Here is a 14,792-nt window from a genome sequence, read left to right on the forward strand (position 1 = left end):
AAAAAAATAAAATAAATCGTATCCTGTTCATGTTTGTAGTACAGCAATCACATTATCCCAGGCGTATGTATAAGACCTCCAGTGGATGTCTGAAACTTCAAACAGTACCCAAAACATATTTTTCCCTATTATCCACATACAAATTTAATGCCTTTTCTACCTTCAATATCATGCACTGTGGTCACAACTTCTGTAATTTGAGGCGTGAGAAAAAAACTAGCAGTTTTCTTTCTTTCCACAACAGCATGATTTTTTTCTTTCCTTAAATGAAGAACTTTTACCTTTTCATTAAAATATCACATTGTCACTTTTCTTTGGTATATCTGAATTGCTAGCACTACTCCTCTTGTGCTTTGGGGCCATTATTAAGTAAAACAAGGGTTGGATGAATATAAGTTACCTGCATACCTCAACCACTAATCTGACAACCAAGACAATTATAAAATGACTAACAAGGAAAATGTATAATCCATGAATACAGTGGACAAAGGGGTGCTTCACGCCTTAGATACGATATACTAGAATGACATGAAATGTCATACTACTCAGATCAACATGCAATTTAAAACTCAGAACTATTTACATCTGGAATTTCCCATGTAAAATGTTTTACTGTAATGACTGTGGTTAGCTGAATCTTGGAAAGCAAAACTATGGATAACAGATGACAACTATATATGCTTATCTCTGAAGACATAGTGTCTTTTTCTTTTGAGGTTTATTTCCCCTATGCAGTCTGTTTTTCCAAGGTGTTTTCTTCCTGTCTGGTTCTATTTCATTTTCTAGAGTACCTTTGGTTGTCAATCTGTGGTCACCTGCTTACAAGGTATGAACAAAGTACACAATGACTGCTTAAAATCTTTTTAAAAAAGGATTACATTAAAAACTACATTGCCATTACACCCCACCCCCCCTTCCAAAACACTTATCCCATCATTCTTGCCAATTTCTGAAGCAGTTCTGGAAGTTGTTTTTTAAGTACCTTTACAAAGTGTGATTAAAAAAAAAAAAAAAATGGTGAATTCTACTGCTCTTCCCAAAGTCAAAATGAGTATAAAAGGTAAATGTTTTGAGTTGATTCAAGGTATTGAGACAGCTACAACAGTAAAACTAAAAACATGAAAAATGACCTACAGAACTGCTTCAGAAAGTGGTAAGAATGGTATATATGAAACAGGGGGTGGGAGGTTGAGTGGGATTACTGTCCATGTGTCTTTTATTGTAATGAATTTTAAAAAATTTAAAATTCACTGTACTTTTATTTTTTAATTATTTTATTTTTATTTTTATTTTTGGTGGTACCGGGGATTGAATTCAGGACCTTGTGCTTGTCAGGCAAGCTCTTATTCTACTGAACTATCTCCCTGGCCCAAAATTCACTGTATTTTAAAAAATCATACAGAATACTTAAGAGGAAGAGATGAAGCTGGGCATGGTGGCATATGCATCTAATCCTAGGTATTTGGGAGGCTAAGGTAGAATGATTACTTGGGCCCAGGAACACAAGACCCTGTCTTCAAAATAAATTCATTTAAAAAAATTTGAAAGGAGATGAAAAAGCTGAATAAAAGCTCTGAGTACATGGGTCAAATTTGGCAACTGTAAGTTTCACGGTAGGGTGATCCATCCAGCCAAGTCATTTAGTTTAGGAAACTACTTTTCCTTTCAGGCCAATGACATTCCCCAAAGAAAAGCCGAACATCCTTTGCCTGTTGAAAAAAGGCCTGGTTGCCAGTGTTCTAATACCCAAACAAAGGAAGACGATAGGGCACCTTAACATCCAATATATACACAATGATAAAATCTTACTATTATCACTTTAACTCTTTGAACTGTACCTAGAAGATCTCAATCCAGACTGTCTGTACCTAGGAGACCTCAACTCACAGACTCTCTCAGAAATAAAATCTCCAGTCTTTTACTACACACAGGTAGAGTTACATTTCTGGCTACCAGCATTGGTAGAGATCACAGTTTCTTACATGAGCCAATTCTTATTTTCATCTCATTCATCTTTACCTCTAGAATGCCTGGTGCCAGTGAGGTATACATCAGAATCCTTAGGGCTGGGGAGATAGCTCAGTGGCTTAAGGGCCTGTCTGACAAGCACAAGGTCCTGAGTTCATCCTCAGCATCCCCCCTCCAAAATAAATCAGGTTCCTTTTCAGAAAGTTTCGGTATTGGCTTAAGACTATTTTCTTATCTGTTTTCTAGTTTCAAGAATTTTATCATTGTTTCTCCATCTCTTATGATTTTTTTCCTCTTAAATCCATTTCTGTCATTTTACTGGTTTCAGTAAGAAAATAGCATAGCCATGTGTGTATTTGTCTCTTTACCAAAAAAGCCTCAGTTTTTATTTTTATTTTACTTTATTTTCTTTTTTTTGTATTTTAGGGAAGGGTCTACAGGTTGTTCAGGGTCTTACTACTAGATTGGACTCATAGTGATCCATCTGTTTACAGCCTCCCAAGAGCTGGGATTACAGGTGCATGCCACCATGCCCAGCCTCAATTGCTCTCTCAGTGCACCCCAGGGGTGGGGGTGAAGTCAGCATGGCAGGCCCAGGGATCCAACCCCGGGCCCCTGCACCTGCTTGCAGGCACTTTAATCCGCTGAGCTATTTGGCTGGTCCAAAAAAAGCCTCAATTTTTAAAGATGGAACATTCAATGATGGCAAAGGCACAGTGATACAGGCAGAGTGTTGACAATGGAATCAATAAAATCTTCCCACTGGAAAGTAATTTGGTGGGTGGGCTGGGCTCAAGGGAGTGCTGAGGATAGAACCTAGGGCTCTGAGCTATACAACAGGCTATAAATTTGTTATCGAGAACCTCAAATGAGCTGAGAGTGGTGGCTCACCCATGTAATCTCAGCACTTGGGAGGCTGAAGCAGGTTGACAGCCACAAATTTGAGGCCACCCTCAATTACACAGCAAGACCCTGTCTTAAAATGGAAAAAAAACCAAACAAACAAAAAAAACTTTATACTCTTCAATTTAATGATTCCTCTGCTAAGATTCTACATTCATTTGGGACAAGTTAACATCTCAACAATTCTAAATCTTCCCACATTTGTACAGATCATACATCGGCCATCATCTCCTGTATTTTTCTTAAACCAATCTTTACTCAGTGGCAGCATCAGCCTCTAAATACTCCTTGTCGGTTGCACTGGCCTACACTGTCAATCACAAATCATGCCATTCCTCTGCTGAGCATCTCACTTGAATCCCCATGCCCAGATGGTTAAAAACCATGGCTCTGCCAGACCAATTCTCATTTGGATAGACCACCATGTCTACAAACTTTCTTGACACCCACTCCTAAACCCAGCCTGTTCTTTTATAGGATTTCTTACACTTTATTCCACTTGTTTCCTGCTACTGTCCACTTTACTGGGCTGTGTATGCCCAAAGGCAAGGACTGGTTCACTGACCTTGCAAGTTGTGGACCACAGGCTTTTGCACACAGAACACTCCCTAGCAATATCTACTCAATGATACAGCCCCAGTCTCAATTTTACAGACATAAAACTATGTCCCAGCGTAGCTTCAGGTAGTAGGGCCAGGAGTAAAATCTAATGCTCTATTCTTGACTCTTCACCTCAACTTATACCCTCATTTTGGTAATAGTACTTTTATTCCTCTCACATGCTGTAGCTGTTGACAACAACAAATGCAAATAGCCAAAAAGTAAAAACAACCCAAATGTTCATCAACTGGTAAAGTGAATACTGTTAAAACATAAAAGGAACGAAATTCTGATACATGCTGCAGCACGATGAACTAGGACAACATACTAAATGAGAGAAGCCCTACACAAAAGACTATATTGTTTTTCTTCTATTTATATAAACCGGCCAGAAAGGCCAGAAAACAGACAAATGGTTGTCTAGTCCTAGATGCTGGAATGGGGAGTGACTACAAAAGGGCATAAGGGAATATTTTTGGGGTGATTAAAATATTCTAAAACTGGACTGGGTGACAGCACCATAACTATGTCAATTTACTGAATTGTGTACTTGAAATGGGTGAATTTTATGGTATGTAAGTCACACCCCAATAAAACCATTTTTCAAAAATAATATATAAAATCATTCTAGACTGGCGCTGTCCAAGGGAAATATGCTACCACATAGGCACTTTTAAATTAAGCTCTTTAGTAGCCATGTTAAAAAAGTAAAAAGAAAGAGGTAAATTTCAATATATTTTATTTAACAAAGACATAATATTATAATTTCAATGTGTAACTGGTATACAAAAAGTATTAGTGAGATACTTTACATTCTTTGTAAGTCTTGAAATCCAATAGGTATTTTGTACTTTCAGCACATTTCAGCTGGGACTCGCCACATTTCAAATGCTCAATAGTCACAAGTGGCCAGTGGCTACCAAATTGGACAGTGCAGCTCTAGACCACCAAACTTATGAAAGAGAGCATAAAATCTATACACTAGATAATAATATATAAAAATTTTTACAGAAAAACCACTTAGGGAAACAACAAAATGTTTAGAATGAAAGAAGTAGGGAAGACCCCTACATTTTCTTATAATAGAAGCATGTATCTTTTTAAATGAAAATAATATGGGCTGGTGAGATTGCTCAGTGGTCTAAAGCACCTACTTAGAACAAGCTCAGCAAAGCACAGGGACCATGGTTCAATCCCCCAGCACCACACGCCAGCCAGCCCCGCCCCCAGTGGGCTGAGCTGGCTACACACACACACACACACACACACAAAATAAATAAATAAAAATTAAAAAAGAAAATAATAACTGTGGCCTGCCAGTATCAGAACATGACAGGAACAACAACCGTCTCAGGCCCCCCTCTTGTCCCTCTCTCAGACCGGAGCTTTCTTTCCCTCAATAAATATATCCTGTTCATTAAAAAAAGGAAAAAAAAAAAAAAAAAAAAGAACATGACAATCCCCGATGCCCTGGATTGGAGGGGGGTGGGAATACTGCCAAGTTCAGGGCAGACAAGAGGGAAAGGTGTTAAAACAACAAGTGCCCAGAGAAACTGGCGAGTCATGAGCAAGAGAAATGCCACAGAAGGGAAAGCAAAGAGCACATGTTTAAAAGTCTATAATAAAAAAAAAAAAAGTCTATAATTACTTTTCTAAAAAGAAGCCAGTCCCAACCCCAGGGGCACACTGAGACAGCGACTGAGACTGAGCGTGGTGGCACGCACCTGTAATCCCAGTGCTTGGGAGGCTGAAAACAGAAGGATCATTACAAGTCCAATCTGTATAGTGAGACCCTGTACACTCTGTACTAAATACATTATTTAAAAAAAAAAAAAAAAGGCTGAACATATACACTTTATGTATGTGCATCTTGGCTACAAGAATCCTTAAGAGAATCTTCTTTTAACAGTTTTCTTTGGCATTATAGACACTGACTGATACTGTGCTATGGGAGAAGGGTCCAGAAAAAGACCCAGTGTCCACTTGACTTTTTAAGACAATGTCTCATTACATAGTCCAGACTGGTCTCAAACTCACTGTGATCCTCCTGCCTCAGCCTTGCAAGTGCTAGGATTACAGGTGTGTGCCATCATTCCTAGCCCCAATGTCTGCTTGAGAAGAAGCAGAACTATGAAGGGCTTTGATCATTTTTTTTGTGTGTGGTGCTGTTACAATTGAATGCAGAACCTCACAAATGCTAAGTACACACTCTACCCTCAGCACTCCTTGATCATTAAGTCCAGCAATCCTTAAAAGAGGTAAGGCAGAGGGAGGAGAGTGCCTATGAGAGGAGACAGGTTGTCTGATCTGTTGTAGGATGCCTCTTCTCCTGTCCAATTCTAGATCTTTGATGAAATATGCAATAATATTATTCACAGAATATACCATATCAACGCAAAGTAAAGGCTAGAAATACAGGTGCAAGCCACTGATCTAGTCAGAATATATAATGTACAGAAGATCAGGGACTAATAGTACTGATAAGTCAAAGGGAATAAGGAAGAATAGTAGCACATAATAAGAATAAAGAAGAGACGTAGCTGGACATGGCGGTATATGCCTGTAATCCCAGGACTTGGGAGGCTAAGCGGGGAGGATTGCCCTGAGTTTGAGGCCAGCCTGGTATACATAAGTGAGTTTAAGGCCAACCTGTACTACACAGTGAGATGCCCACAAAAAAGAGAGGGGAGGGGAGGGGAAAGAAGAGAAAGATATATATTAATTTCTATTTCTACAGGACTGTTGACCAGGCTGTTTGAAGATCCAGACAACTTGTAAGATGACTGAAGAGGTTACAAAAGATATTCATCTTTATTTTTTTGTCACTTAAAACTGAAAATATTACCCTTAGAATAAAAACAAAGATTTAGCCTAAATTTCTAGCACTAGGGGTGTGTGTGTGTAAGTAAACCTTAAATATTCATTTCTTGCAGTTTGCAGTCTTTTTAACTATTAAAGGAATGGTTCACTACACTTCTATCCTTTATAAGAGACAGTCATCAGAAAGACAGGATTCCACACTGTGATACTGAATAAACTGTTTTTTTCTACTATAATAAACTGTTTATTTCTGAAAATCAGGGCATATAAGGACACATGAATCATTGTATTTTATAACATTTTTCCGAATGATAATGTGTGTTAATTATGAGTGTGTATATGTGCGTGTGCATTGGTCAGTGCTTTGAGGACAGTTTACTAGGGAAATTGTGCATTTTTTCTGACATTTATTTCATTTTGCAATATTATAATTAGCTTATCTTGTTTATAAGACTTTATTTTTTCTATTCTGTATAATTTGTAACAAGCCTTTCAAATATATAATAGCTTATTTTATCCAACCACGTACATGCCAAACTGAATTCATTATTCTAGCAAAAACTCATATGGTATTTATTACAATAAAAACTAAAAAATAAAATAAAATCGACAAGTAAACTGGCCAATGCTAATCAATGCTAGAGAAAGTCCCAGGAATATAAAGTTCCTTATAGGTTAGTCAAGTTTTATACCTAGAAAAATCTTTTATAGGGTGAAAGAAAAGTACTCAGAGAAAGACAATAGGCCAAGATAACAGGCTCAACTTCTGACTTAAGTAAAAAGACAGCCATTGCTTGGAGAAGTGTTATGCAAACTACAATACAGACAGCTAACTTCTCCTGATATTATCTTCTTTAATAATAACATAGCCTTGGAATTTTCAGATGGTATAAAACCATCCAAGGTAACAATCACATTTCCTAGTTTTCATTGCACGTAGATATTGCCATGTGATCAAGTTTTCATTTATGGGATATGAATGGAAATAACTGCACACTTAAAAGGAGATCCTTTAATTCCACCAGTCTTACTTTTTCTTCTACTTGTTGGGATGTAAATGTGGTATTTAGCTAACCCTAAGATACTGCTCTCAAATATATGGCTCAGAAGGCTATCTTATTGTATATCTAACCACTAAACAGTTGGTCTCTATTAGAACAGTCACATCTACAGTCTGAGATAGAAAAGGAATGAGCAATGGACAGAGGTAAATTCCAGAAAAAGGTTACCACTTCACCAAAAAGAACATAACTAAACCATTCCAACCCTTGTTCATGGTTCTTGGAACTCACCGGCACGCCATGGGACATGAGGGTATTGGGATTCATGAGGGTGACAAGCTGGTGTAGGAGGTCAGGCTGGCTATCAAAAAGCTCAGGTGTCAGCTTTTTCATCACTTCTTCCAAATGTTCTGCTGCAAGTGAGGGTACTCCATACCAGGTCTTTGGCTCACCCCTGATCAAATAGAAAGGGGAAACAAAATGGTCATATAGGGAGTCCATCCTGATTACCTCCCAGCTATTCCCCAAGGCCCTGCTCACCAGTGGAGGTAGTTAATGGAGTAACTCCAGTGATCTTCAATATGCCAGCAAAAAGCTGAGAAGACCATGCCCACATAAAGCCAGGGCACCTTCATGCCAGAGATATCTGCATTGATGTGGCACAGTACAGACTGCTCCAACACTGGCATCACATTCAGATTCCAACCACTCGTGGCATACTCCTGTCAAGTCAGGTATTTGTACAGACGGCATGAGGGTTACAATAAGGAACTGAGATCGTATGTGATTTGCTTAGCCTAGAGAACCTTAATTGCAGAGTCATACCTAAACATCTAAAATATATGTTTTCCCCTCCCTTCCCCCCAAAATGTATATAAAAAATTTTTTTAGTTCAATTCGCTTCAATTTCAAAGAGATTTATAGATACATCCATCCCCAAAATACCCACGAGTTAAAAATGCCTGCTCTGCCACCCGATTTTTTACAAAGGTGCTAAGAATATGCACAGGAGAAAGAACATTTTTTCCAACAAATGGTCCTGGAAAAAAAAAAAACTGGATTTCAACATGCAGAAAAATAAAACTAGATGCTTACTTCTCATCATGAACAAAAATGAACCTTAAGTGGATTAAGTACTTAAACATAAGACATAAAACTATTAACATAGAAAACACTTTAAAACACTAAAATTGTCTAGGATTTTTAGACAAGAAGCCCAAAGCACAGTAAACAAAAAGCTAAGTGGGATTAAATTTAATCAAATTAAAAACCTACACAGTAAAGAAAACAATCAATAAAACAAAAATGATAACATACGGAACAGGGAGAGAATATTTGCAAAGAGTATGTTTGAGACAAATATCCAGAATAAGAAACTCAATTCAATAGCAAAAAAACCAGATAACCCAACTTTAAAATGAGCAATAGATCTAAGTAGACATTCTCAAAGGATAACATACAAATAGGTACATGAAAAAAATGTTCAATATCATTAATCATTAGGTAAATACAAGTCAAAACACAATCAAGTATCACCTCACATCAGTAAGAAGGCTATTATCAAAAAGTTAAACAGGCTTAAAATACAGCTCAGTGGAAGAGCAGTTGCTGAGCATATACAAGGCCCTAGGTTTGAGCCCCAATACCACACACACAAAAAATAATAAAAAAATAAAAAGAATAAAAACATAAGTGCGGTGAGGATGTGAAGAGAACCCCTGCACACTGGTAAAAAATGTAAGTAGTCATTTTACAAAACAGTCATATTAGAAAACAGTGTGGAGAATCTTCAAAAAATGAAAACCAAAACTACTATATGATCTAGTAATCTCATTATGGGGTATATATCCAAAAGAAAGGAAATCAGTATGTTGAAAAGATATGTGTGCTCTCATATATACAGTAGCACTCACTGGTAAATGGACAGTGAAAATATACCACACATAACACAATGAAAGACTACAAAGCCATAAAAAAGGACAAATTGTCATTTGCAGTAACATAGATAGAAGTGGAGATCACTATTTTAAGTAAAATAAGACTGGGTGTGGTGGCGTGTGCCTGTAATCCCAGCACTTGGGAGGCAGTAAACAGGAGAATCACTGCGAGTCCAATCTACGCAGTGAGACCTTGTACACCCTGTACATCCTGTCCTAAATACAAAACAAAACAAAAAATAAACCATGCACAGAAAGACAAGTATTGCATGTTATTCATGTAGACTCTACAACTAAAGTTGATCTCACAGAAGCCAAGTAGAATAGTAATTCTCAGAGGCTGAAGAACGTAAGGAAGAGGGACTGGGAAAGGTTGATCAATTGCTATTAAGTTACAGTTAGAAAGGAGTGAGAAGTTTTAGTATGTTATTGTGACTACATATTCTAAAGAGCTAGGAATGGTTTTGAATGTTCTGACCATAAAGAAATGGCAAATGTTTGAGGAAATAGATTTGTTTACTGATTAAAACATTACACAATGTACACAAGTACTGCAATATCACACAGTACCCCATATGTACAATTTTAATATTTTTCTGCATTTTAGATAAATTTTTTTTTAATTTTTTTATTTATTTATTTTATTTATTTATTTATTTTTTTATTTTAGAGAGAGAGAGAGAGAGAGAGAGAGAGAGAGAGAGAGAGAGAGAGAGACCGACCGACCAGCTCAGCCCACCAGGGGGCAGGGCTGGCTGGCATGTGGTGCTGGGGGATTGAACCGCGGTCCCTGATGCTTTTGCTAAGCTTGTTCCAAGTAGGTGCTTTAGACCACTGAGCCATCTCTCCAGCCCCATTTTAGATAAATTTAAAAGAAACATTAAAACAAAATCCTGCTCTGAACCCAAATACACTTTGCCCCTTGCAACAGGCCTGGACCCTGAATTTCTTCTGTGCGTCCAAATCTAACTTCCTAGACACTTCTTACGAATGAGCAACACACTTCGCCAGCTTATTGCACACACTTTCTCATTTAATTCTTTTAAAAGTTTCTAAGTTAGGTATTATTCTCAGATAAGGAAATAAGCTCAGAGAGGTAAATGAGTGTATACATTATCTTTCCTACGTTACCTTTCCACACACCAATAATAGGCTGTGTCTTTTACTTGCAGCATTTTATCCAAGCCTCACAGCAAATGTATACAGGTACCATTATCTCCAATTACACAGAAACAGAGTCCTTCAGATACCAAATGATTTGCTTAAGTTGACAAAGCTAAAATACAACCATGATAATTATCCACTCACCTCCTCCTCAGGGGTTAGGTGCCGCTTATTGTCACTAACAGGGAAACCGCTGCCAAATTCTTTGGAATGGATGTCAGCCCCATACTCAACAGTCACATCTTCCTCAATGCTATTTACCAGCCGCCAGAACTCCTTCTCTACGAGTTCTGTGGGCACCATCTGGGGAAACAAGGGTAGTAGATGACAATGGCCCATTTTGTCCTAGCCCCACTACCCCAGATGGGGCGAAACCATTAGGTACCAACATCCATGACCCTAATCCCAACACTACCCCAGCCCTCCATCACCTACATGCACAGGCATGTTGAAGTAGTCGGCTTTAAAGGAGTCAGCCATCTCCCCAAAGCTCTGCAGAGTATATTCCCGGGTAGCTTGCTCAAAGCCAAAGGCTTCAGGGGGCCGTTTACACTCCTGCAACCCAAAGGAGAACATGTCACCATGACAGAGAGGCAGAGGAGAATCCTCACATGTGGAATTAGAATGTGGGGTAGGAACAGGGAATGAGAACAGCTTTAGGTCAATTTCAAGCCTGGCATAGTACCACACACCTTTACTCTCAGCTACTCAGGAGGTTGAAACAGGAGAATCATTTTGAGCCCAGGAGTTTGAGGCTGGCCTGGGCAACACAGTAAGACTTCATCTCAAAACAAAACAAAAACATAAAACCTAACTTCAATCCCACAGCCTCCAGAAAGCGTTTCTTCATCATTACAGTCAACACTTTTCTTTAATAAGACTTTACTATCTACACCATGAGCTCCAAGTTGCATATGCTGTCCTATATTCCTCTACCACCATTTTTCCTGCCTGGTAAAAAGTGACTTCACACAGGGTGCATGGGAAAATTTTGCTGATGTCTAGACTAGAAATACAATCCTAGGAAAATGGCACAGAATATTCTAATACCTTCTTAGATGAAAATGAAAAGCACCATCTTCTACAATGTAAAATGCTAAACTGTTCCACTGCTTGTTTTCTTATAGTACTAGAAATTGAACCCCGAGCCTTTGCACTGACTTACATTCTCAGCCCCTTTATTATTTTGAGACACGGTCTTGCTAAGTCACTATGTTTCTCAGGCTGAGCTCAAACTTGTGTTCCTCCTGCTTCAGCCTCCCAGAGTGCTGGGATTATAATACTGTGCCACCATGTCCAACTCTGTTCTTTAGACTATATCGAAAGACAGGACATGGGTCTCCTTCACATGTACCTATGTTCATAATTTTAGATGAGAACTAAGTATATCCCAGAGTCAGACACATACCCTGATGAGGTCTGCTATTAATAAATAATCTGGTCCACTGGCTCATAACCACTTAGAGAAGAAAACAAGTCATCTAAGACACTCCTGGGCACCCAAAGTTTTCTACACTAAAATCTCCACTATTGCCAAGGCAATTATGCCCTGGCCTTTCCCCCCTCTATGTGCATCTGTACGTATATACGTGTGCATGTGCACAGCTGGTTTGTACAACTACTGCTGAGTCCCTAAAATAAGGCAAGACCATCAAATGTCTCCTTCTCAGAAACCCACAGGGAAGTGCAGAAGCTGAGCAGTAGAAATTGGATAAAGGTAGGAGGCTCATGAAATGGACCTGCCAGAATTCCCTGGGCACATGGCCCTCAATGCTGCTTCCAATGCTCTCAATACCCCTACCTGCCAAGGCACATTCTTCCCACATAACTCTGCCCCAGCTACTCTGCCCTCAGTCTGGAACACTTGCCCACCCTGCCTACTGACAAGTGTAAACCACTACAAACCAATCTAAATGTAACAGGAGGAAGACCATAAATAAATATTAAACCTATGATGAAAAAAAGTTTACACTTTAAGTAAACTTAATATAGAAAAATGACTATCAAGTAACAAATAAAACTAACACTGTCCCAAAGTTGTTAGTTACATTTACACAACAGCAAAAAGATAAGAAAATATATCAGGCAATTAACAATGATGATCTCTAGGTGGTGGTAATTTGTCTATTTTGTTTAAGAGAGATGTAGATAAATTCGGAAAATAAAAGGAACATTTTTCTTTTTCTTATTCTTCTTCTTTTTTTGGCGGAACTGGGGATTGAACTCAGACCCTTGCGCTTGCCAGGGAAGCACTTATTCTACTGAGCCATCTCCCTAGCCCCCTAAAAGAAATATTTTTTCAAAAATTCTATGTACTTCAATGAGCATTCCTGACACCTTCCCTGATTACAACTCTTAGTAATATTTTTTCCTCTCAACTGCCATATCCCAGAGTTTCTAACACCCAACTAAGCAACAGCTCGTATGTCACCACACAAAGTCCACCTAATCATGATACCTTTCCAACAGGGTCTGGGAGTTCCCAGAGGGTAGAACTAAAGGTTTCTTTCTCTCAAAGCTCTGCTGAGCCCATTCCCTACCCCACAGTCTCAAAACATAGAACTGTGGCTGAACTAGGAGGCTACCTCCCCATAAGGCCAAATGAAGGCAGGCGTGGACACCCTATGTGGTCTGAGGCAGGGGAGCTCTTACCGCCATGACACACTTTGGGCACCGCCAGACACCTTTTGGGATCTCAGGCAGAGGTGGCAGCAGGCAGAAGATGTGGTAGTTGTCATCACAGCCATCACACAGCAAGAGCTTGTCATCCTCATCCCCCCGGGAACACATCCGACATACGTATGACTCAATCTGCCAGGGGAGGGAAGGAGAATTTAATCAACAATTTAATCAACATAGCACTGTCCAGCCTTCAAACATCAGGCTTCTCCAGATAGTACACTAGTCCAAAGTTCTCCACTAGAAATCTTACTGTACTTGCCAGCTGGATCATTTGTGGCTTAGTACATTTAGTCATATAAGGTCTGGAGTTCAACTGCATGCACATACCATCTCCCTAATAAGCAGATGGAGCTGTTAAAGCAGTCTATCACTCAGTCTTGAACTGTCCCATTTGTATTCCTTCAATAAATACTTCTTGCTCCTGTATTCAGCAGTAGCACTATGCTGGACTCTGGCATAGAAATGGATAAGGAATACTATCTGTCTTCCAAAGGCATACAGTGTTCTAGAAACATGTGCTCATAAAAGTTAAAATCTCACAATAGCAGCCCATAAAGTGTACTTTGGAAGCCTACAGACACAATCAAATCAGATGGTGATGAAAGCTTTGCGGAAGAACTTCAATGAAAAGGTGACACTTGAACTAGATATGACAGCAAACTGACACTTGGCAATGGAGCACAGCACAGAGGACAACTCTTCCAGGGAAAAGAAACAATGCGCAAAGAACGAGGAATTGAAAGAGCACGGCATGTCTTAGAGGAAAAATAAATCTGCAAGTACTTCAATGTGGCTATAACAAAGGGGTGAAGTAGGCAGCAATGAGGAATCAGGCTAGATATCACCAAGTACTGGATCAGGATTTTAAGCCTTTATCCTAAAGCAAGAGACAGTGAGTCTCCTCCTCTGGTCCCTTCTAACACTTCATGCACCAGTAGACAGCACTTGGTCACCCTTTCTTGTTCTTTGTTCCAAAGGAGTTGGTCTTGTTTCCCCAATTAAGTGAACCATGTGACAGTAGGGTCTATCAGGCCCACTTTTCTGCTTAATACAACCTGGTCCAGTGCCATGCTGGGGAAATGCTTATAGAAGGGATGAAAAGCAGAGCATTATGAAGTCAGGGCTGAATCCTTACAAACTGTGCATTGCTGTGGTTCCTCCGCAGCCTCATGGTCATCTTGGTGCAGGGCTCTGGGCTGTGACTCAACTCCTCCTTGCTTTCCAGGAAGGCCTTGGGAGAGGCTGATTCCACCTTCACATCGCCATCTGATTCCTCCTTCACCACTACAGTGGGGGGACACTCAGGCCCTTCCTTATCTGGGAAAAAAAGAAGTGGCTCTAAACATAGGTATAGGACACGTAGGCCCAGCCTTCTCTCCCTAGATGAAAGCCATTCCCAGCCTGTTAGGCCTCACCTTTCTTCCTCAGAGTCTTATCCTTGGCCATGAGACCCAGGCCCATCATCTTAGGGCCTGCCCCATAGATCTGTAGCTTTTTCAGCTCTGGATTCTTTTCAATGTCTTCCTCTGTAGGTTCCGGCTAGAATCAAAGAAGAAAATGAATGAAGACTGCTATCTGAGGGGCTGGAGAGATGGCTCAGTGGTCTAAAGCACCTACCTGAAACAAGCTTGGCAAAGCACAGGGACCGCGGTTCGATCCCCCAGCACCACATGCCAGCCAGCCCCGCCCCCTGGTGGGCTGAGCTGGCCACACACAC

The 14,792-nt window shown here is 39.7% G+C and overlaps 1 protein-coding gene across 9 annotated transcripts in view; it reads right to left on the reverse strand.

Annotated features, from left to right (window-relative positions):
* Kdm5c (lysine demethylase 5C) overlaps positions 1-14,792 on the reverse strand; it is a 58,677-nt gene that overhangs the window by 33,731 nt on the left and 10,154 nt on the right. For 5 of the 9 annotated variants that reach the window (XM_023708185.1, XM_023708184.1, XM_023708180.1 and 2 more), the window contains exons 6-12: positions 14,491-14,614; positions 14,211-14,413; positions 13,046-13,204; positions 10,829-10,948; positions 10,538-10,696; positions 7,833-8,014; positions 7,584-7,746 (exon numbers count right to left, since the gene is read on the reverse strand). In XM_023708185.1, the coding sequence (XP_023563953.1) occupies positions 7,584-7,746; positions 7,833-8,014; positions 10,538-10,696; positions 10,829-10,948; positions 13,046-13,204; positions 14,211-14,413; positions 14,491-14,614 (1,110 nt within the window). The remainder of the gene's footprint in view (positions 1-7,583; positions 7,747-7,832; positions 8,015-10,537; positions 10,697-10,828; positions 10,949-13,045; positions 13,205-14,210; positions 14,414-14,490; positions 14,615-14,792) is intronic. The other 4 variants (XM_004647888.3, XM_023708183.1, XM_004647887.3 and 1 more) reach the window with 1 other exon arrangement.

The sequence above is a fragment of the Octodon degus genome, unplaced genomic scaffold, assembly GCF_000260255.1.
Source record: "Octodon degus isolate 3935 unplaced genomic scaffold, OctDeg1.0 scaffold00335, whole genome shotgun sequence".
NCBI classification, from domain to species: Eukaryota; Metazoa; Chordata; class Mammalia; order Rodentia; family Octodontidae; genus Octodon; species Octodon degus.